This window comes from Salmo salar, chromosome ssa10 (genome assembly GCF_905237065.1).
Source record: "Salmo salar chromosome ssa10, Ssal_v3.1, whole genome shotgun sequence".
In the NCBI taxonomy this organism is placed as follows: domain Eukaryota; kingdom Metazoa; phylum Chordata; class Actinopteri; order Salmoniformes; family Salmonidae; genus Salmo; species Salmo salar.
This window is the reverse complement of record NC_059451.1, coordinates 32,168,506-32,190,687: the sequence shown is the minus strand read 5'-3', so window position 1 is coordinate 32,190,687 and position 22,182 is coordinate 32,168,506. Positions and strand designations below refer to the sequence as shown.

Sequence of the window (22,182 nt, the reverse complement as noted above, 5' to 3'; positions counted from 1 at the left end):
ATATATTTAGATTTGTTTAATACTTATTTGGTTACTACATGCTTCCATATGTGCTATTTCATAGTGTTGATGTCTTCACTATTATTCTACAATGTATGAAATACTACAAATAAAGAAAAACCTTGAATGTGAAGGTATTCTAAAACTTTTAACTGGTAATGTTAATGAACATGAAAAAAATAGTAATTTAAGCTGTTTTTTTCCCCAGAAATGATTAAATAGCTTGAGAACCCTGTTTGTAAACTTTTAAATGATATCAACCTCAACCGTTTATCTATTCTTACGGTATGGTGGTGTATGAACAAAATGGGTCAATTTTGAGCATCTTTATCTCTAGAATGTTTTGGCACTTCTACAATAGGCAAATATGGATAGAAGGTTACATTCAAATCAAAAGCGGTGCTGTCAAAAAAGTGAATTTAACAAATTTACCCATGGAAGGAGAGAAAGGTATAGGGCCGGTTCAATCGTTCCCAGCGGAGAGCAGTAAGTATGCATTTGCCAGTGTGTGGGCAGAGTGGGGGTGTAATGAGGGGGTTCCATCACACATGCCGAGGTCAGCCAGACAGCCAGCAGGAAACGCCGCCAACAACGTCGTCATCAAAGAGGGCCAACAGCGCGACTCATCGGCCTCAGACGCAGGGAGGAGCACTGGAATTTAATGAGACACTTTTACACCAGGACATAGCAGTAAACAACATTCCTCCATTCTATAAAAAAATTTACTCCAAAGAATGGAGGAAGAAAACAAATACAAAACAAAGATGGAAAAAAGCTACTTTACACAGAAATACTAAGCTACTTCTAACAGGGAACAGGAAATTGGACTTGGAGCTACATCCAATAGGAAGCAGCTAAATGAATGAGTTTTCCTTTTGAAGTCATTTCAGGGAGATATGCGGATCAGAAATAGAGAAGAGAAAATAAAGAAATAGTACAACTCCCCCTCTGTCTAAGGCCTCATTACTACAGAGGAAACAACAGCCTTATTCCCCCCCCCCCAGAGCTTCAGTTAAAAAGGATACTGCTGCAGCTCTCCACTCAACACACACGACAGGAGGTCCAGCTCATGACCTCACGCAGCCCTTCCCCGGTGTCGTTAATCAACATTTTCCATTGAGCAGGTTGTCAAATAACCTCCTCTACAGATGTACGTGCTAGGTTTCACACAAGGCTAATGTCCCATCAAAAGTGTACCTGTGACAATGACACCAGCTGTAGAACAATTCCAGATCTATTATTGAGAGAGACATGTTCCAATTGCACTTAATTATTCTACTAGTCTGTTGTCAGTTTGAAGAAACCTGGTCAATTTATTGCTGACAAAAGGACTAATCATCACGTAGTCTAAACTATTCCGTTTTAAAACTAGCCTAACCTTTATGTTGAATCATTTCTAAGACTAAATTGCAAATGAAAGCCATCCAGGAGAACCACTCTCTCCCCATCGTGTGCTTTCTCTGTGTTAATGAGCATGTTCTTTTCATCCGTTTCTGCTGGTTGCGACCCCACACCGCCATGACCTCTGAACCCTGACCCACACTTACAATGGATTTTGCCCACATCACATGATAAAGACTTCTATTTCATCTAAACTTGTGGGAAGATGGAAAACTAAGATTGTTCTAGTATGAATCAACATAAAACCAGGAGGACAAAATATCCCAGTAATCTGAGAGACAGAGCTAACCTCCAGTCACACAGCTTTTCACTGAGGCTGCCTGCCCTGCTCCTTTATTCCACCTCATCAGGCACGCTAGGGCCACGGTGTCACACAACTGTGACTTCTGTTACACTGTGACAAGGCAGGGCCAGGGGAGGGAGGGACCCTTTTCCATAGCATTCTTTCCTAAACTTCTGTCTGCCACTAGCTGCATCCCTACCCCCCAAACACACACCTCTCCCCGAGACACTCCTGACGCCTGTGTCAGTCAGATCAGAGGAAAGCAGAAACAAAACCCTGTTGTGCATCTGTCTGCCAGGCTCCACCCCCCCATCCATTCTTTGGTCCAGATAAGAATTGGAGGGAGAGTTGGACAGGAGAACCGATCTGGAGGGGCCAGTTCAAAGACTGAGGGACACATAACAACAACAGAAGGCGAGACTGAGGACAATAGGAGAGATTGAGCGAGGGAGTTTGTGTGGTAGATGACTGAGTCCAATAGGAGGAGAGCCAAGCAGGGGCAGCAAGGCAAAGGGTCCCCAAGGTCCAGCACTCCTGGACGCACTGTGCGGGCAGGCAGGGAGGGATCAGACCGGGCTACTACCCAGACAGCCAACGCTTTGATCTTGGCCTTTCATGTTTTGACATATTCCACCTGCATTACCCTCCCATTCATCTCTCTCTGTATGGTAAGATGCCCTGGGAGGGACTGCAGAAGACTTCACAAGGACACCACATGCTATAGCAGGGGTATGCTGGGAAATTACGCTGAATGTGCTTTGAAGACATTTGGCGTACCCTCACAAAAACAGTGGTTTTGAATGTCACCCAGCGTGTATTTGTGTGGTGTGTGCGTGCTCTAGGCAGGGGCTTAAAGCGTCCGCATGCTTCCAAGACCAAACCGTTCAGAAGAGTTTGTGCATATACTATGACAACATTTTGTTAGTTTTGGACTTCGTGAGAGTTTTTCGGGATGTTGGGGCACACCGAAAAATTTCTTGAGGCAAGCCAAAGTCGGTAGCTGAAGTCTACGCCCCTTCCTTGGTGATTGGTCAACAGTAGGGATTCTTTAGTCATGTCTTTGTTGTCATTCAACGAGAGACTACTCGTTTTCATGCACATTTCTTTATTGAGGAATACTGCACCAAACATGTTAGTTAGATGTAAAATTCCGCGACCTAAGATCTCCTCTGCTAAAACGTCAAAATGATTTACAGATTCATACTATTCTGAGGAAGTGTATAGTGGCCACGGCATCTCAAAACGGACAAACAGTACTATTGCCGCTTATTTCTCATACGAAGGTCTTTTATGCGAGCACGCTCATTTGGTTCACCTAGCCGATTTTGGATAGCTGCCAGCTGAACTGAAGCATGCTGACACCTTTAGGCTAATAGCTCAGGGCATTGAGAGTTTCATCTCCTTACTGAGGGGATCATATAACAGAATGAGGATAAAAACCTCAAAAGGACCAAATAATGGAGCAGTAACAAGTGTGACCAGCTCTTATCTCCAACAAACAGGCTTTTCTGAAGAGGGAAATTCCAACGCACCCAAACCCCTTTGAAATGAGCAGACTTCTGATGTACTGCTACAGTAAATGAGGTTCAACCAGCATTAGGGAGTTTCTCCAACAGAAAATGGGATCTCTGTACCTGCATAGTTAAAACGGATACAGTAACACAGTATTCCACTGACTCTACATACAACCTGGATATCTTTCCATCTACCCAGCTCCTTCCTGGAGGTTCTTGAATGAGGGACAATACACCAAACAGAACTTGTTGTCAAGACCTAAATACTGAATGAAGCCAGCCCATATCCCACCTAAACATTACTGCATGTAACGTACAATCTAATCTCATGTTGTATCACTGGTAGGCTATTTCATAAGAGAGAAGGCCATGCAAGTAAGCATTGTACTTAACATTTTCCTAGATTATTCAATTTAAAAAGAATGCTTGTTTTTGTTTGCGGGTTAGAATGAGCAGACGACATGCTATTGAGAGAGCAAAAATCTAAACAAGCACTGCCTTGAGGGGCAGGTAGCCTAGCGGTTTGGTCAGTAACCGAAGGGTCGCTGGTACAAATCCCCAAGCAGATTAGGTGAAAAATCTGACGATGTGCCCTTGAGCAAGGTACTTAACCCTAATTGCACCCCAAGTATCAAAGTTGGGACCGAGAGATTGAAAAACAGCTTCTATCTCAAGGCCATCCGACTGCTAAACAGCCATCACTAGCACATTAGGGGCAGCTGCCTATAGACATAGATTAGGAATACCTGGCCACTTTTAGAAATGGATCACTAGCCACTGTAATAATGTTTCTGTATCTAGCATTACTCATCTCATATGTATAAACTGCACTCCACACTATTCGACAGCATCTTAGTCACTTTAAAAATTGTGGTTACATATTGCATCACCCATTTCATATGTATATACTGTATTCTATACTACACCACTGACCGTTAAACAGCCATCTCCAGAACATCAGAGGATGCTGCCTATAGACATAGATTAGAAATCACTGGCCACATTAAGGAAATGAAACACTAGCCATTACTCTACACTATGCCACTATCTTAGTCCAATGCTGCTCTGACATATGTATATATGTTCTTAATCCATTTCTTACTTAGATTTACGTGTTTTTTGGGGGTATATGTTGTGAAACTTAGATTTTACTGCACTGTCGGAGCCAGAAGCACAATAATTTTGCTTAACATCTGCTAAACAGGTGTATGTGACCTATAACATTTGATTTGAAGTAGCTCTGGATAAGAGTGTCTGCTAAATGACTAAAATGTAAGAATATCATGGACTGTTCATGTTACATATGATCTCAAATATCCACCTAACACGTCAACCAGTCTTATCCCTGTGGCTCCTAGTGATGAGGGAGGGAGAAAGTTCTGCTGTCTATTGTTAGTGTAGACGGTTTGCCTCAGCTGCATAAGTTGGCCTTCAGAGCAGCAAGCTGGTTGGCAGAGAGCTAATAGGATTCTTGAACTTACCTCTGGCTCTGCATCATCACTGATGACTGTCTCTCTGTGCTGCACAGTAACTGTCAGTCCTAACAAACACCTACAGCCTGTCTCACCTTCAATCCAAAACTATCCCTACATCAGGGACCTGGCACAACAACGTCCCATTCTAATTAATGGGTCAACATCAGTTCAAAAATCTCTTAATATTAACCTCATGACATTACTGTTCTCAGAGGCCAGGAGGATGGAATAATTAGTTGGCTCAACTGTCATCTGCTCAGTAGTCCCGGTTGTATTCAGCACTGGGCTGTTAGTGATCCTACAGCTGGCTAGCTGACTATGATAATTGCTAATGTGGGCCAACGATTAGAACCAGTAACGCAACATGCTGCTACACTGAACAACAATAAAAACGCAACATGTAAAGTGTTGGTCCCATGTTTCATGAGCTGAAATAAATGATCGCAGAAATGTTTCATATGAACAAAAAGCTTATTTCTCTAAAACGTTGTGCACAAATTTGTTTAGATCCCTGTTAGTGAGCATTTCTCCTTTGCCAAGATAATCCATCCACCTGACAGGTGTAGCATGGAAAGAAGCTGATTAAACAGCATGACCATTACACATGACAATAAAAGGCCACTAAAATGTTCCAGTTTTGTCTCACAACACAATGCCACAGAAGTCTCAAGTTGGGGGAGCATGCAATTGGCATGCTGACTGCAGGAATGTCCAAAGCAGCTGTTGCCAGAGAATTGAATGTTAATTTCTCTACCATAAGCCGCCTCCAACTTCGTTTTAGAGAATTTGGCAGTACGTTCAACTGGCCTCAACTGCAGACCACGTGTATGGCATTGCGTGGGTGAGCAGTTTGCTGATGTCGACATTGTGAAAAGAGTGCCCCATTGTGACGGTGGGGTTATGGTTTTGGGCAGGCATAAGCTACAGTCATGCAGTCAATTGCATTTTATCGATGGCAATTTGAATGCATTGAGATACTGTGACAAGATCCTGAGGCCCATTGTTGTGCCATTCATCCACCATCACCTCATGTTTCAGGATGATAATTTTTAAGGTATCTGTCTGTAACCAACAGATGCATATCTGTATTCCCAGTCATGTGAAATCCATAGATTGAGGCCTAATGAATTTGATTGACTGGTTTCCTTATATGAACTCACTCAGTAAAATCTTTGAAATTGTAGCATGTTGCATTTATATTTTTGTTCAGTATATTTAATCCCTGCAGATTTGCTTTGTTTCCGAACTGGCTCGAACCATGGGAAACCACATACATGCTCATTCATCCATATTTAACGACCCCCTGAAAGCGGACTACTTACCCTCACTGGGGTGGTCTTAGCCTGGGCTCTCTGGGTCTGTGCTCCTGGGTCTCTGGGCCCGTTGCCCTGCACCCTGACGCCGGCTGTGCCATTGGCGCAGACTCCAGCTACGGGGCCCGCCCGGCGGGGCCTCTGTTTGATGCCGTCCAGCAGCCGCACCAGGAGGATGTTACTGGGAAGCTCGTCCACAGCACACTCCACCAGCGTGCGGCACTCTGGGCAGCGCAGCTCTCCCCGGGAGCCCAGAATGCCCTGGAGGCAGCGCCTGCAGAAGGTATGCTGGCAAGGGAGGACCTTGGCTGTGGCATCCAGCCGCTCCAAACACACTGGGCACTCCAGCAAGTCCAACAGCACCGACTCGTCCATTCTTTGTCTCCACCTCTGAGATTTGCTTCTACTTCAGTGGGAAGAGCATGGTGGTGGTGTTGGTGGGGGTTGTGTATAGGAAACCGTGTCCGTGCTGTCACGTCACTCCCATGCCGCAGCTATGGCCATAGCGCCTGCATCAGCTGTAATATGGGGGTAAATTAGCTTGCTGTCATCCACATATAAAAATATTAATTGCCAATAGTTTGAGTCCTGCATATAAAACGGGAAGCTATTGCGCTATTTACTGCTACTATAAAATGTGGAATGTAACAAAGTTCAAGACCCTTACATTCCAAAGTTCTGTCATCCTGCCAGTCACACCCAAAGGTAAAAAGGAACATAGCATGCCAGGCTGCACGTCCTATTCTACAATATTACCGATATGCTCGATCTCATTGTCCCATTTATACCTGTCAATCGTAACTGATCAAATCGTTTTGCAAATAGAGCATTTGCCATTTGTTGACTGCCGACGAAAAATAATTCAAAATTAATATTTCATATATTCAATTCCCTACGGACTCAAATCACAAGTGTATCCTATTATTAGATTAAAGAGCATTATAGAAACCCTGGTGATTCAAGCAGTGGGATTACATGCACTACAACTGCGTTAAACTCAAAGCCGGTGTGTGCATTTCTCACTGTGTCCAGAACGAACCGAGAGGATCTCCGTGACAATTTCATAAGAAATGGCTTTGATCCTCATAATCCCTGACTGTAGTAAATTAGATACATTTGGAAGAAATATAACTAACTAGTATTGCGAAACAATACGACCACTTCGTAGAACGCCAGATTTGGGAGCAGAGCTCCGAAAGAGGCTACATGCCGAATAGTAAATCTTTCGCAAAATTAAAAAACATTATACAAATGTGAAAAACATCCAGTGGTCTTGCGTAAATTTGCTTCCATGTCACAGTATGAAAAACAATTAGACACGTCACAGCCACAACTAATGTCGGTCATAAGAAAAAAGTTATGTCCTGCATGATTATGTTGATAACCGAGATTAGCTTGTTGGCTAGCTAGCTAGCTTGTTGATGAACAGTGTGTCAAAAGTTCGCTGTGAGTAACGTTACTAGTTATTAGTGTGTAAGCCAATGTAACTGACTCAACAATTAAAATGCCATTGAATGACCTACCATCAGTTTGTGTATTATATGTTTGAAGTTAGAAAACAATCGTCCTTGAAAACACAAATCTTAGCTACCTCAAAGACGGGCCTCCTCTTCCACCCCTCCTCTCCTTTCCGAAAAATTTCTCTCTCCGACTTGGATAGCGAACAAGCAAGGAATGAGCGACTTTGGAAAGAGCCTATTTGGCGGGTAATATCGTTTTCACAGTTTATTCTGTTTCACAGAGAAAAGAACCTTTACACGCTATCGTATTCTGCACTTCCCGAAATAGTCCGAGAGAGCATGTAAACTGGTAAATTCACGGTTTGGGAAAGACCGACGGAGAAACGAACTCCAGCTGCCGTATCAGAACGCCATGATGAACTAGATTGATTCTATGGAACACGCCCAAGATACTTCAACGAGGCGGGAGGGCGTGATGATATGTGTCAACCATAGGTTGGTGTCAACTCAACCGTCAACGTGTAAACATTTCACGCACACTCAAAATATGTTTTACTACTCCCTGAGTATGTATTTATTACATTCATAAAATAATTTAACGAAATAAATGTTGTTGATAATTCATCTTGATTACTGTCAAGTAGTAGGCTACTGTATTTGAAACCACTAGCCCAGGCATCCCCAAACTTCTTGAGTTCAGGGACGCCTTTTGTAATAGCAAATTCATCAGGGACCCCCTCAAAATCAGAACACAACTCCGACTTTAGTGTGCGATAAAAATAGCATACAAGGAGTTTACTGTGACTTCTGCATTGAATGGCCGGACTACCCAGGTCTCTGGCCCTGGGAAAGAACATTTTAAAGGCCCCCCTCTTCGCATTGGAGAGAAAATGTTGCAGTTTTAAAGCTAATTCCTTGCAACTCTACACATTTTCCCATAGGGCAGAGAGACATTTTTGCAGTTTTAAAGCTTTATGCTACTCTACACATTTTCCCATGGGGCAGAGAGACATTTTTGCAGTTTGAAAAGGAAAGGAAAAGAAAGGGGAAAACTAGTCAGTTGTCCAACTGAATGCATTCAACTGAAATGTGTCTTCCGCATTTAACCCAACCCCTCTGAGCTTAGATTATGTTCAAAACAACATTTTTAGGGAATACAAGAAGTAATTAGTTGATCCCAGTGAGCCTCCCAGGCCCTGTTGTACATCTATGGGTATATTGTAGATCAATAATATTACATTGTATTGCATCCTCCAATCCACAGACCCCTTTGCCACATTTGTTTAATCTGTTGTTGCTATCAATATTTATATATACAAAAATGAAATGTAAAAAAATATAAACAATTTAAATGTAAAAAAATAATAACAGAAAAACAATTGAGATCTGGCCGCAGACCCCCTGCAGTACTTCTACAGACCCCTATTTTCAGAAACCACTGCCCTAGCGCAAACACTTCCTTGTAATAATGTTAGGTTGTTATTAACGCCCGCAGCAATAATAAGCCCTAGAAGCCTACGGTAGAAGTAGTGAAACCTTACCATGGAAGAGAATCATGTATTTTAGGAACTAAAAAAATTACCAACATCTCACAAAAACAGTACATTTTTGCTTCGCTGTCAAAACTTCCACTAAATCCACTGTATTTTGTTTTATGTCCCTTCAATACTTTTTTCCACATGACTGCTCAAAGGTTAGATTTGTGTCAGCTTGCAGAAAGTATGTGCACATAGTGCAAGTGTGACGCAAGAATGATATCATGGCATTTTGGTTCTTAATCTTTATCTACCATCACTCACCCCCTTATCTTCCTCCATTCCATCACCGCGACCCTGCCGTCCATTCTATCACCACGACCCTGCCCTCCATCCATCACCACGACCCTGCCCTCCATCCATCACCACGACCCTGCCCTCCATCCATCACCACGACCCTGCCCTCCATCCATCACCACGACCCTGCCCTCCGTTCCATCACCACGACCCTGCCCTCTATTCCATCACCACGACCCTGCCCTCCATCCATCACCACGACCCTGCCCTCCATCCATCACCACGACCCTGCCCTCCGTTCCATCACCACGACCCTGCCCTCCGTTCCATCACCACGACCCTGCCCTCCGTTCCATCACCACGACCCTGCCCTCCGTTCCATCACCACGACCCTGCCCTCCGTTCCATCACCACGACCCTGCCCTCCGTTCCATCACCACGACCCTGCCCTCCGTTCCATCACCACGACCCTGCCCTCCGTTCCATCACCACGACCCTGCCCTCCATCCATCACCACGACCCTGCCCTACGTTCCATCACCACGACCCTGCCCTCCATTCCATCACCACGACCCTGCCCTCCATTCCATCACCACGACCCTGCCCTCTATTCCATCACCACGACCCTGCCCTCCATCCATCACCACGACCCTGCCCTCCGTTCCATCACCACGACCCTGCCCTCCGTTCCATCACCACGACCCTGCCCTCCGTTCCATCACCACGACCCTGCCCTCCGTTCCATCACCACGACCCTGCCCTCCGTCCATCACCACGACCCTGCCCTCCGTTCCATCACCACGACCCTGCCCTCCGTTCCATCACCACGACCCTGCCCTCCGTTCCATCACCACGACCCTGCCCTCCGTTCCATCACCACGACCCTGCCCTCCGTTCCATCACCACGACCCTGCCCTCCGTTCCATCACCACGACCCTGCCCTCTATTCCATCACCACGACCCTGCTCTCCATTCCAACTTTAGCTAAATCAAATCAACCCCTAAGCTTAAAGCATCTGCTAATGGCATGTATTATAATTATCATTATTATTATTATTAGCCTGTAATAAAGGGATCAATTACTGCTTTTTCTGTTCTCCGTACGTCACTGTAATGTTTATATAAATGTCCCATGTGGATATTATAAGGATGTGCAGCAGGATACCATAGAGAAGATTATGCTAAGCATTCTGAGCGACACCGACACTGGGATAGACCTCTTTCCCATCACTGACCCCACTCCTCTTCCACTGAGAATCAGAGCAACACTTCATTTACACCTCTATTTGTCTGTAGTAAACAGCATCTCTCCATGTGTTTGTCTCTAGCAAACAGTGTTTGTTTGTGTGTGTGTGTGTGTGTGTGTGTGTGTGTGTGTGTGTGTGTGTGTGTGTGTGTGTGTGTGTGTGTGTGTGTGTGTGTGTGTGTGTGTGTGTGTGTGTGTGTGTGTGTGTGTGTGTGTGTGTGTGTGTGTGTGTGTGTGTGTGTGAGAGAGAGAGAGAGAGAGATTGTACCCTTTCAGAGGGTGTTGCTCTTATTACTAGAATGTATCAGGGCTGGCCATTTCCCCCATTAGTCACATAACTTGAGCAGCATCAGCGAAAGGGAGAGAGGCAGAGGAAAACAATAAAAAGTGTGATTTATATTGATCTGACTTTGTTTGGGGACACTGCATACTGAGAGCGGGATGAGAGTGGGAAGACAGGGAGAAGGAAAGAAAGAGCAATAAAAGCAAAAGATTTATGTGGAGTTGGCCCTCTTCTGTCACTAGTGATCACATAGGAGCTGGCAGGAGCTCTCAGGTCATATTTCATCACTGTGGAGACAGAGACAGTGCTCCACCCCCCGGGTGAGTGAAAGCCTAGGACTATAACCCCTGCCCTCCTTTCCTGCATAATCCCCCCTGTCCCGCCCTCCACTCATATTTTACCCTTCCAGTCCGTGTGATGTCTGACTGAGCCTCAGGTATGTAATATTTGCAGCAGTAGAAAGCAGCATGAGTGATTCACAGACATTGAGAGGTAATGGCCACTCAGAATGACCCAATCTGAAAACAGAAAGAAACGAGTCCACAGCCATGTTATTGGCAATAAATAAGACTGATACACATCACACACACACACACACACACACACACACACACACACACACACACACACACACACACACACACACACACACACACACACACACACACACACACACACACACACACACACACACACACACACATCTCCCCTCATCTCACACACACACTCTAATGTGCAAGGTGACAGCTGTGTTATTGCCTAGAAGCAGGAGAGAGGAAAGAGAAGCGAGACAGGACAAGACATATGCTCCATTTTCCCCTGGAGGGAGAAAACCTGACAGCCATGATAAAGCATTCAACAATCAGCCTCATGTACAGTAAACGGTAAACTAGTTCTGAAGACAAATATGGACACCAAAAAATGTATATATAAAATGTATATCGTATAGTGATTAAGGAATATATTATTCATCATTAGTGGTGAAAAATAAAAACATTTCAAAGGATTGTGGCAGAGTAGCAATCACATTACACATTATGACATAAATAATCAACTTTTGCAAGAGAACTACACACAATATTTGTTTAAATGAATGAGTAGCTGAGTCATTCATTTTGGGAAATGCTCTTTGTCTGAGAAGAACATTTATCAAACTCTATCCTTAATTCAATAGTGCACTTATTTATTCAGCTACAACACAGAGGTAATTTCCTAGAGAAATTGCAATTGCACATTGCACTAATACTGCCACCCAACAAGACTGCTTGACAAGACTTTATAAGATAATTGCCACACAGGTCTGTATAGATGAATTGAAACTTGAGCAGAGGTTAATTAAAATGTAGCACAAAAATTCATTGAACATCTGTTGGGTTTAACTCAAAATATCCAACATTAATCTATTGAGAAAAGGCCACTTTTAAAGAGTTCTCCATGTGTATTCCCCTGATAAAACATTCTAACTTAATACTACATCCTGGGGCAAAAACTTTCAAATTAGATTTGGGACCAGAGCTGAATGCCAATGAATGCTGAATGTGTGTGTGAACATGTACAGTGTTGTGAAAAAGTATTTGCCCCCTATCTAATTTTCTCTACTTTTGCATATTTTTGATACTGAATCTTCAACCAAAACCTAATATTAGATAAAGGGAACCTGAGTGAACAAATAACACAACAGTTACCTACTTATTTAATTTGTTTCATAAACTAAGTTATGCAACACCCAATGCCCCTGTGTGAAAAAGTAATTGCACCCTTACACCTAATAACTGGTTGTGCCACCTTTAGCTGCAATGACTGCAACCAAACACTTCCTGTAGTTGTTGATCAGTCTCTCACATCGCTGTGGAGGAATTTTGGCTCACTCCTCCATGCAAAACTGCTTTAATTCAGTGACATTTGTGGGTTTTCAAGCATGAACTGCTCGTTTCAAGTCCTGCCACAACATGTCAATTGAGATTAGGTCTGGACTTTGACTAAGCCATTCCAAAACTTCAAATGTGTTGTTTTTTAGTAATTTTCATGTAGACTTGATTGTGTGTTTTGGATCATTGTCTTGCTGCATGACCCAGCTGCTCTTCATCTTCAGCTCACAGACGGATGGCCTGACATTCTCCTGTAGAATTCTCTGATACAGAGCAGAATTCATGGTTACTTCTATTAAGGCAAGTCGTCCAGGTCCTGAGGCAGCAAAGCATCGCCAAACCATCACACTACCACCACCATACTTGACCGTTGGTATGAGGTTCTTACTGTGGAATGCAGAGTTTTGTTTTCGCCAGGCATAATGGGACCCATGTCATGCAAAAAGTTATACTTTTGACTCATCTGTCCATAGAACATTCTTCCAAGAGTCTTGATGATTATCCAGGTGCTTTTTGGCAAGCTTGAGTCAACTTTGTGAACGAGATGGGTCCCATTATGTCTGGCGAAAACCAAACACTGCATTCCAGTCAGGGAAAATCAGAAAGGGCACTGTATGTGTGTCAGTCGCTTCTCCTCTGAAAGCCAAGAAATTCAACCAAGAAATCAATTAACTTCACCCCAGTGATACTGTCAATTATGGGATAGGAGAATATGGGACAGAAACCTTTGATGTCTTTTTGCTCTCATAAATCTAAGAAATGAGGGTTATGGTAGTACCAACAATAACTGACCACCGTAATAGTGGAATTTGTAGGCAGTAGAATTCCCTCTAATATGGAGATCGAGTTTGCTCTAATAGTAGAAATTGTGTGTAGTTAGTGGAGCTGTTGAGAGGCCCGGGACAGGACTACAGTCGATGGTTATCATCTGGGCTTAAGAGCCCCTCTTTCATGCCTCTGACTTCTGTAATTCTGTGAAATCAGACATGAATAATTCACAGGTTTATTGCCATAAGAGCTGGGGGTAAAATTACAGCAGGTGTTGGCTGGACTTCAAGCAATATGAATTCTGCATTTGAAGGCTATACACGACAGACATGCACAGAATAGATATGAATTCAATTCTAGACATAAAACGAACAAATGAATATTGCAGAATCCTAGACATATACAAAACAGTATGTAAGCTGAATATAAATTTGTTTAGATAAAGAGATATCAAGGTGGGTGTGAATGTGGATGGAACTCTTTTCAGAAAATCAGACACACACACTTATCAAATAGACAGTGCAGAATGATAAGCGTTGATATTCTCATCATGTATGCACCACAATAAACCCTGAAATGTCCTCCTTCAGCAATCCACCCTTCTGCAATGATCCAATCATTTGTTGGTATATTTGGCAAACGAACGGGCACAGACATTTATTTGCCACTTCAGCTTTTGGAATGTGATACACTTGGGAAGATACAACGACCACCTAATACAATTCAGATAGCAGACTTGAAATGAAATTCGTAAATTAGAAATTGAATGACAAACAAATAAACATAACAGCATAAATATTGAATGTGCTAGTTGAAACACTAATCTATAGCAACTTCACACTACTGGAACTGGAATAAAGCTCTTTTAGAGGAGGAGTGGGGAGGGAGGACCAGGCACATTCTAGCTCTGTGATACACAGATAACTCACATCATTATAGGGTGTAGAACATGAGCTAGGAACAGGGCTTTAAATCCACTGTATAGAATAGACGAGGCATCCTCATTTTTAAAGGACTATAAAGGGGCTAGTATCATCTCAAAAGCACTTAGAAACATAAACTATGGGGAGTGACTGAGGCAGCATAATGTATATTGTCTCCTTCATTTCCATCATGTCTTTCCGAGACACTAACCACATCCCACGGCCATCTAATTTAATTTCCCTGTGAAACATAACTGTCGCATATTGTTACTTCAAATAAAATGTTATTTGTCACATGCGCTGAATACAACAAACTACCTAGTTAGCTAATAAAAGTTTAAAATAGTTTTCCTATTCATATCTGGATCCCGGGATGCAGTTAGCGTTAACGCTGGGACCGCTGATATATGTCCCGGGATCCTTGCTCAAACAAGGTGGTACTACATTGGCAAAGCACCTAGCCTAGCTCTTAGCTATCAAGCTAGGCAACCTGGTCTACTATTGCCGGATAACAAGCACGCTAAGCGGTTAGCCCTTGTGGCTAGGACCGCACTTCTACTTGTCTCGGTTTTAGGACTACCGATTTCAAGAGTTTTCTACTGCCGGCGTCTCTCATTTCACGGAGTGAATAGCGGGCTCGTCCTACTATTAGCACTATCATGCCTCTGGAAAAAGAGGGCAGGTACGTGAACCCTTGGAGAAGCAGAAAGTTTTCTATAAGGAAATGATACACCAGCAGGAAAATCACTTTAAAAGCTTCATACAAATTATCATGGAGTCTACCAACAAACAGCTGGACGACCTGACTAAAGAAGTACAAGACATCAAAACAAGCCTTCAGTTCGCACAGAAGGATTTTTTTTATTTTTTATTTTTTACCTTTATTTAACCAGGTAGGCTAGTTGAGAGCAAGTTCTCATTTACAACTGCGACCTGGCCAAGATAAAGCAAAGCAGTGCGACACAAACAACAACACAGAGTAAACAAATGTACAGTCAATAACACAATAGAAAAAAAGTATATATATACAGTGTGTGCAAATGGCGTGAGGAGGTAAGGCAATAAATAGGCCATAGTGGCGAAGTAATTACAAATTACTGGATGTGGATGTATTGAAGACCACACAGGATACACTTCCCAGAAACTGTTCCTCTATGCAGAATGAAATCACCACAGTCAGGGAAGGCCTCCAGAACATGTCTGGGAAGGCTGATTACCTGGATGGACAATCAAGGAGAAATAATCTTGTAATAGATGATATCCAGGAGAGCCAAAGTGAGACATGGGTTGAATCAGAGTTCAAAAGCTGTTTTCTGAGGAGCTACAATTGGATCAACAGGTTGAGCTGGAACGTGCTCTCCGGGTCTGGGAAACCAGAGGGCACTGGTGGTGCCAATGGAACCAGACCCAGGCCAATTGTAGTGACATTTCTCAGGTTCAAGGATAAGCTTGCAGTCCTTGAAAAAGCCAAACGCCTTAAAAGGTCCTTCATCTTCATCAATGAGGATTTCTCAGATGCAGTCCGTCAAAGAAGAAAGGAACTAATACCAGCTATGAAGGCTGCAAGAAAAAGAGGTGTGACAAACTGATTTGTTCACCCTCCCTCCCAAGGAGTTAGAGCATTGTTCTAAAGCTGAATCAGTGGCACTAGGTTGCAGTGATCATAACTTGGTTGCACTCACTAGGAAAACTAAAATACTAAAGGCTGGCCCTAAGGTAATCTACCCAAGGTCCTACAGAGGGGTCAATCAGGACTCATTTGTGGATGAGATTAAGAATGTGCAATGGTTAGAAGTGTGTAGTAAGGACGATCCTGAAATGGCACTAAGTTTCTTTATGAAATAATTTATGAGTATAGCTGATAAGCATACCCCTTTAAGGAAATGCACTGTGAGGTCAAACGGTGCCCCATGGATTGATGATGAGCTGAGAAATGTAATGATTCAACGTTATGATGCCAAAAAAGTAGCAGATAAATCTGGCACTCTGTTTGATAAGCAACGTTTTTGTAAATTAAGAAATCTTGTGACCAAGCTAAACAAAGGAAAGAAGAAGGGATTATATCAGCACAAAATTGATGAAGTAAAGGGTGATGGGGAAAAAACTGTGGAGAACGTTGAACACTATTATGGGTAGGAATTCAAACATGTCTGCCTCTTTTGCTGAATCAAAGGGTATAATTATTACAAAACCACATGACATCGCAAACTACTTTAATGAATATTTTCCAGTCAAAGTTGACAAATTGAGGAATGCTATGATTCCAACTGATGGCTCCATGTCATATACCCTTATAAAATATTGTATCATGAAGGAGAGGCAATGCATGTTTGAATATCATCAAGGAGAAAGGGAAGAGGTAGAAAGGATGCTGTTGTCTCTTTCGGATGACAAGTCACCTGGTACAGATAATCTTGACGCCAAATTGCTTAGAGTTACAGCTAACTAAATATCTACCCCAATCGCTCATATTTTTAATAAGAGCTTGATGTATGGGGTGTGCCCAGAAGTCTGGAAAGAGTCAAAGGTTATTCCACTACCCAAGGATAAAACATCTGCATTCACTGGTCCTAATAGTCGTCTTGCTTGCAGCCTGTGTTAAGTCAATTATTGGAAAAAAATGTATCTGTACAAATCAAGGATTATTTCTCATGTAATGGTCTGATAACGGATTTCCAGCACGCAAACAAAGGGCATTCTATGAGTACGGCCTTAGCACAAATGATAGATTAATGGATTAAAGAGTATGGATGACAGGAAGTTAGTTGGTGCAGTGTTGCTAGATTTCAGTGCTGCTTTTGATGTATTTGATCATGAACTGTTACAAGGTAAACTCAAATGTTATGGTTTTAAGTCTGCAGCTCTATCCTGTATGGAAAGCTATCTATCCAGGAGAAGGCAAAAATTGTTCTTTAATGTTAGATTTTCAAACAGTAAAGATATACACTGTGGTGTTCCTCAAGGAATTTGCCTAGGCCCACTTCTCTGCTCTATCTTTACTAATGATTTATCTTCAGTAATGAACAAAGCAAGAGTGGTCATGTATGCTGATGACTCTACAATGTATAGCACAGCATCAGAATGTAATGAGCGAACAGATGTACTAAGCAGTGAACTAAGAATGGTGTCTGAGTGGGTTGATATGAACACATTGGTGTTGAACATTTCTAAAACAAAATGTATTGTATTTGGTTCAAGATATATGCTTGCTGATGATCCCCAATTGAATTTGTCGATGAAGAGAATGCATGTAGAGCAAGTGAAAAAAAACAATCTACTAGGCATCATGTTGGACCCAGCTTTATCATGGTCAGAACACATAGATCATATTGTTATTAAGATGCTGTTACAAGAAAATGTTCAGAGTATGTAACATCTAGCACACTGAATCAGGTGATTCTATCCCTGGTCCTATCACACTTAGAGTACTGTCCAGTCATATGGTCATCTGCAACCAAGAAAGATATAAAAAAAGAACATCTAATGCGATAGACTATATATGACTGGACAGGAAATAGAAAGCCTCAACTGAATGTTACATGTGTTTCCTGTCAAGTATTTTAATTGTCTGTATTGTCTACTTGTTGAATATTTGTGAAATGTTGATTTGTGGTTGTTTGTAATGTCTTGTTAATTGGTGTTAGACCCCAGGAAGATTAGATAGCGTTATGGCGTTAGAAAATGGGGATCCAAATAAAAATGACAAAACAATGCTTACAAAGCCCTAAACCAACAATGTAAATGTGCGGGGGTAAAGGTTAGTCAAGGTAACTTGTACATGTAGGTAGGGATGAAGTGACTATGCATAGATAATAAACAGCGTGAAGCAGCAGTGTAAAAAAAAAAGAGGAAAAAAAAGAGGGGGGGGTCAATGTAAATAGTCCGGGTGGTCATTTGATTAATTGTTTAGCAGTCTTATGGCTTGGTGGTAGAAGCTGTTAAGGAGCCTTTTGGACTTAGACTTGCTGCTCCAGTACCGTGTGCCGTGCTGTAGCAGAGAGAACAGTCTATGACTTGGGTGACTGGAGACTTTGACATTTTTTTGGCCTTCCTCTAACACCTCCTAGTATATAGGTCCTGGATGTCAGGAAGCTTGGGCGGTACGCACTACCCTCTGTATGTTCCGGAACTCCAATTTGAGCAGCAGCAGCTGAAAAATGAGCTCCTACAAATATTGAAATTTACATGGTTTTTAGAGTGAAGTTCATCGGAAAAAGCAAAAGAAAACTGCAAGACTGAAGAGGAGAAAAAACAAGCAACAAACAAAGAAGATAGGCTTTTGAAAAATAACTATTTTTCATAAAATTGTAGTTATCTTAGCTAGCTGAATTGTTTACCAGTTGCTAAGCAGTTGCTAGGGACTCTTTTGGAAGAAGCTAGCTAGCTAACGAAGAACAACAAAGAATATCTAGTTAACAGAAGAAAAGAAAGAGAAAATCAGGACAGAAGAAAAAGGATATCAAAGTGAAACAGTTCTCTAAAGACACAAGAGACAATAATACAAGAAACAACACTTTTGTAGCTTGTCAACTATGTGTCTGTCTATCCCTGTTCTCTCCCCTCTGCACAGGCCATACAAACGCTTCACACCGCGTGGCCGCTGCCACTCTAACCTGGTGGTCCCAGCGCGCACGACCCACGTGGAGTTCCAGGTCTCCGGCAGCCTCTGGAACTGCCGGTCTGCAGCCAACAAGGCTGAGTTCATCTCAGCCTATGCTACCCTCCAGTCCCTAGACTTCCTGGCGCTGACGGAAACATGGATTACCACAGATAACACTGCTACTCCTACTGCTCTCTCTTCGTCTGCCCACGTGTTCTCGCATACCCCTAGAGCATCGAGCCAGCGGGGTGGTGGCACTGGAATCCTCATCTCTCCCAAGTGGACATTCTCTCTTTCTCCCCTGACCCATCTGTCTATCTCCTCATTTGAATTCCATGCTGTCACAGTTACCAGCCCTTTCAAGCTTAACAACCTTATCATTTATCGCCCTCCAGGTTCCCTTGGAGAGTTCATCAATGAGCTTGACGCCTTGATAAGTTCCTTTCCTGAAGATGGCTCACCTCTCACAGTTCTGGGTGACTTTAACCTCCCCACGTCTACCTTTGACTCATTCCTCTCTGCCTCCTTCTTTCCACTCCTCTCCTCTTTTGACCTCACCCTCTCACCTTCCCCCCCCTACTCACAAGGCAGGCAATACGCTTGACCTCATCTTTACTAGATGCTGTTCTTCCACTAATCTCATTGCAACTCCCCTCCAAATCTCCGACCACTACCTTGTATCCTTTTCCCTCTTGCTCTCATCCAACACTTCTCACTCTGCCCCTACTCGGATGGTATTGCGCTGTCCCAACCTTCGCTCTCTCTCTCCCGCTACTCTCTCCTCTTCCATCCTATCATCTCTTCCCTCTGCTCAAACCTTCTCCAACCTATCTCCTGATTCTGCCTCCTCAACCCTCCTCTCCTCCCTTTCTGCATCCTTTGATTTTCTCTGTCCCCTATCCTCCAGGCCGGCTCGGTCCTCCCCTCCTGCTCCGTGGCTCGACGACTCACTACGAGCTCACAGAACAGGGCTTCGGGCAGCCGAGCGGAAATGGAGGAAAACTCGCCTCCCTGCGGACCTGGCATCCTTTCACACCCTCCTCTCTACATTCTCCTCTTCTGTCTCTGCTGCTAAAGCCACTTTCTACCACTCTAAATTCCAAGCATCTGCCTCTAACCCTAGGAAGCTCTTTGCTACCTTCTCCTCCCTCCTGAATCCTCCTCCCCCTCCCCCCCCCCTCCTCCCTCTCTGCGGATGACTTCGTCAACCATTTTGAAAAGAAGGTTGACGATATCCGATCCTCGTTTGCTAAGTCAAACGACACCGCTGGTCCTGCTCACACTGCCCTACCCTGTGCTTTGACCTCTTTCTCCCCTCTCTCTCCAGATGAAATCTCGCGTCTTGTGACGGCCGGCCGCCCAACAACCTGCCCACTTGACCCTATCCCCTCCTCTCTTCTCCAGACCATTTCCGTAGACCTTCTCCCCTACCTCACCTCGCTCATCAACTCATCCTTGACCGCTGGCTACGTCCCTTCCGTCTTCAAGAGAGCGAGAGTTGCACCCCTTCTGAAAAAAACCTACACTCGATCCCTCCGATGTCAACAACTACAGACCAGTATCCCTTCTTTCTTTTCTCTCCAAAACTCTTGAACGTGCCGTCCTTGGCCAGCTCTCCTGCTATCTCTCTCAGAATGACCTTCTTGATCCTAATCAGTCAGGTTTCAAGACTGGGCATTCAACTGAGACTGCTCTTCTCTGTGTCACGGAGGCTCTCCGCACTGCTAAAGCTAACTCTCTCTCCTCTGCTCTCATCCTTCTAGACCTATCTGCTGCCTTTGATACTGTGAACCATCAGATCCTCCTCTCCACCCTCTCCGAGTTGGGCATCTCCGGCGCGGCCCACGCTTGGATTGCGTCCTACCTGACAGGTCGCTCCTACCAGGTGGCGTGGCGAGAATCTGTCTCCGCACCATGCGCTCTCACCACTGGTGTCCCCCAGGGCTCTGTTCTAGGCCCTCTCCTATTCTCGCTATACACCAAGTCACTTGGCTCTGTCATATCCTCACATGGTCTCTCCTATCATTGCTATGCAGACGACACACAATTAATCTTCTCCTTTCCCCCTTCTGATAACCAGGCGGCGAATCGCATCTCTGCATGTCTGTCAGACATATCAGTGTGGATGACGGATCACCACCTCAAGCTGAACCTCGGCAAGATGGAGCTGCTCTTCCTCCCGGGGAAGGACTGCCCGTTCCATGATCTCGCCATCACGGTTGACAACTCCCTTGTGTCCTCCTCCCAGAGTGCTAAGAACCTTGGCGTGATCCTGGACAACACCCTGTCGTTCTCCACTAACATCAAGGCGGTGACCCGATCCTGTAGGTTCATGCTCTACAACATTCGCAGAGTACGACCCTGCCTCACACAGGAAGCGGCGCAGGTCCTAATCCAGGCACTTGTCATCTCCCGTCTGGATTACTGCAACTCGCTGTTGGCTGGGCTCCCTGCCTGTGCCATTAAACCCCTACAACTCATCCAGAACGCCGCAGCCCGTCTGGTGTTCAACCTTCCCAAGTTCTCTCACGTCACCCCGCTCCTCCGCTCTCTCCACTGGCTTCCAGTTGAAGCTCGCATCCGCTACAAGACCATGGTGATTGCCTACGGAGCTGTGAAGGGATCGGCACCTCCATACCTTCAGGCTCTGATCAGGCCCTACACCCAAACAAGGGCACTGCGTTCATCCACCTCTGGCCTGCTGGCCCCCCTACCTCTGAGGAAGCACAGTTCCCGCTCAGCCCAGTCAAAACTGTTCGCTGCTCTGGCACCCCAATGGTGGAACAAGCTCCCTCACGACGCCAGGACAGCAGAGTCAGTCACCACCTTCCGGAGACACCTGAAACCCCACCTCTTTAAGGAATACCTAGGATAGGATAAAGTAATCCTTCTAACCCCCCCTTAAAAGATTTAGATGCACTATTGTAAAGTGGTTGTTCCACTGGATATCATAAGGTGAATGCACCAATTTGTAAGTCGCTCTGGATAAGAGCGTCTGCTAAATGACTTAAATGTAAATGTAATGTAATGTAATGTAGCGCCTTACGGTCGGATGCCGAGCAGTTGCCATACCAGGTGGTGATGCAACTGGTCAGGATGCTCTCAATGGTGCAGCTGTAAAACTTATTCAGGATCTGGGGACCCATGCCAAATCTTTTCAGTCTCCTGCGGGAGAAAAGGCATTTTCGTGCCCTCTTCACAACTTTCTTGGTGTTTGGACCATGATAGTTTGCTGGTGATGTGGACACTTTAAACTCTTGACGCGCTCCACTACAGC

At 44.0% G+C, this 22,182-nt stretch overlaps 1 protein-coding gene across 4 annotated transcripts in view; it reads right to left on the bottom strand.

Annotated features, from left to right (window-relative positions):
• Window positions 1-7,879, bottom strand: part of LOC106560245 (E3 ubiquitin-protein ligase SH3RF1) — a 63,005-nt gene extending 55,126 nt beyond the window's left edge. For 3 of the 4 annotated variants that reach the window (XM_014122902.2, XM_014122904.2, XM_014122905.2), the window contains exons 1-2: window positions 7,578-7,879; window positions 5,996-6,504 (exon numbers count right to left, since the gene is read on the bottom strand). In XM_014122902.2, the coding sequence (XP_013978377.2) occupies window positions 5,996-6,361 (366 nt within the window). In that variant the 5' untranslated portion in view covers window positions 6,362-6,504; window positions 7,578-7,879. Of the gene's footprint in view, window positions 1-5,995; window positions 6,505-6,653; window positions 7,530-7,577 lie in introns of those variants that run through there. The other variant, XM_014122903.2, reaches the window with a different exon arrangement.
• Between the last annotated feature and the right edge of the window lie 14,303 nt (window positions 7,880-22,182).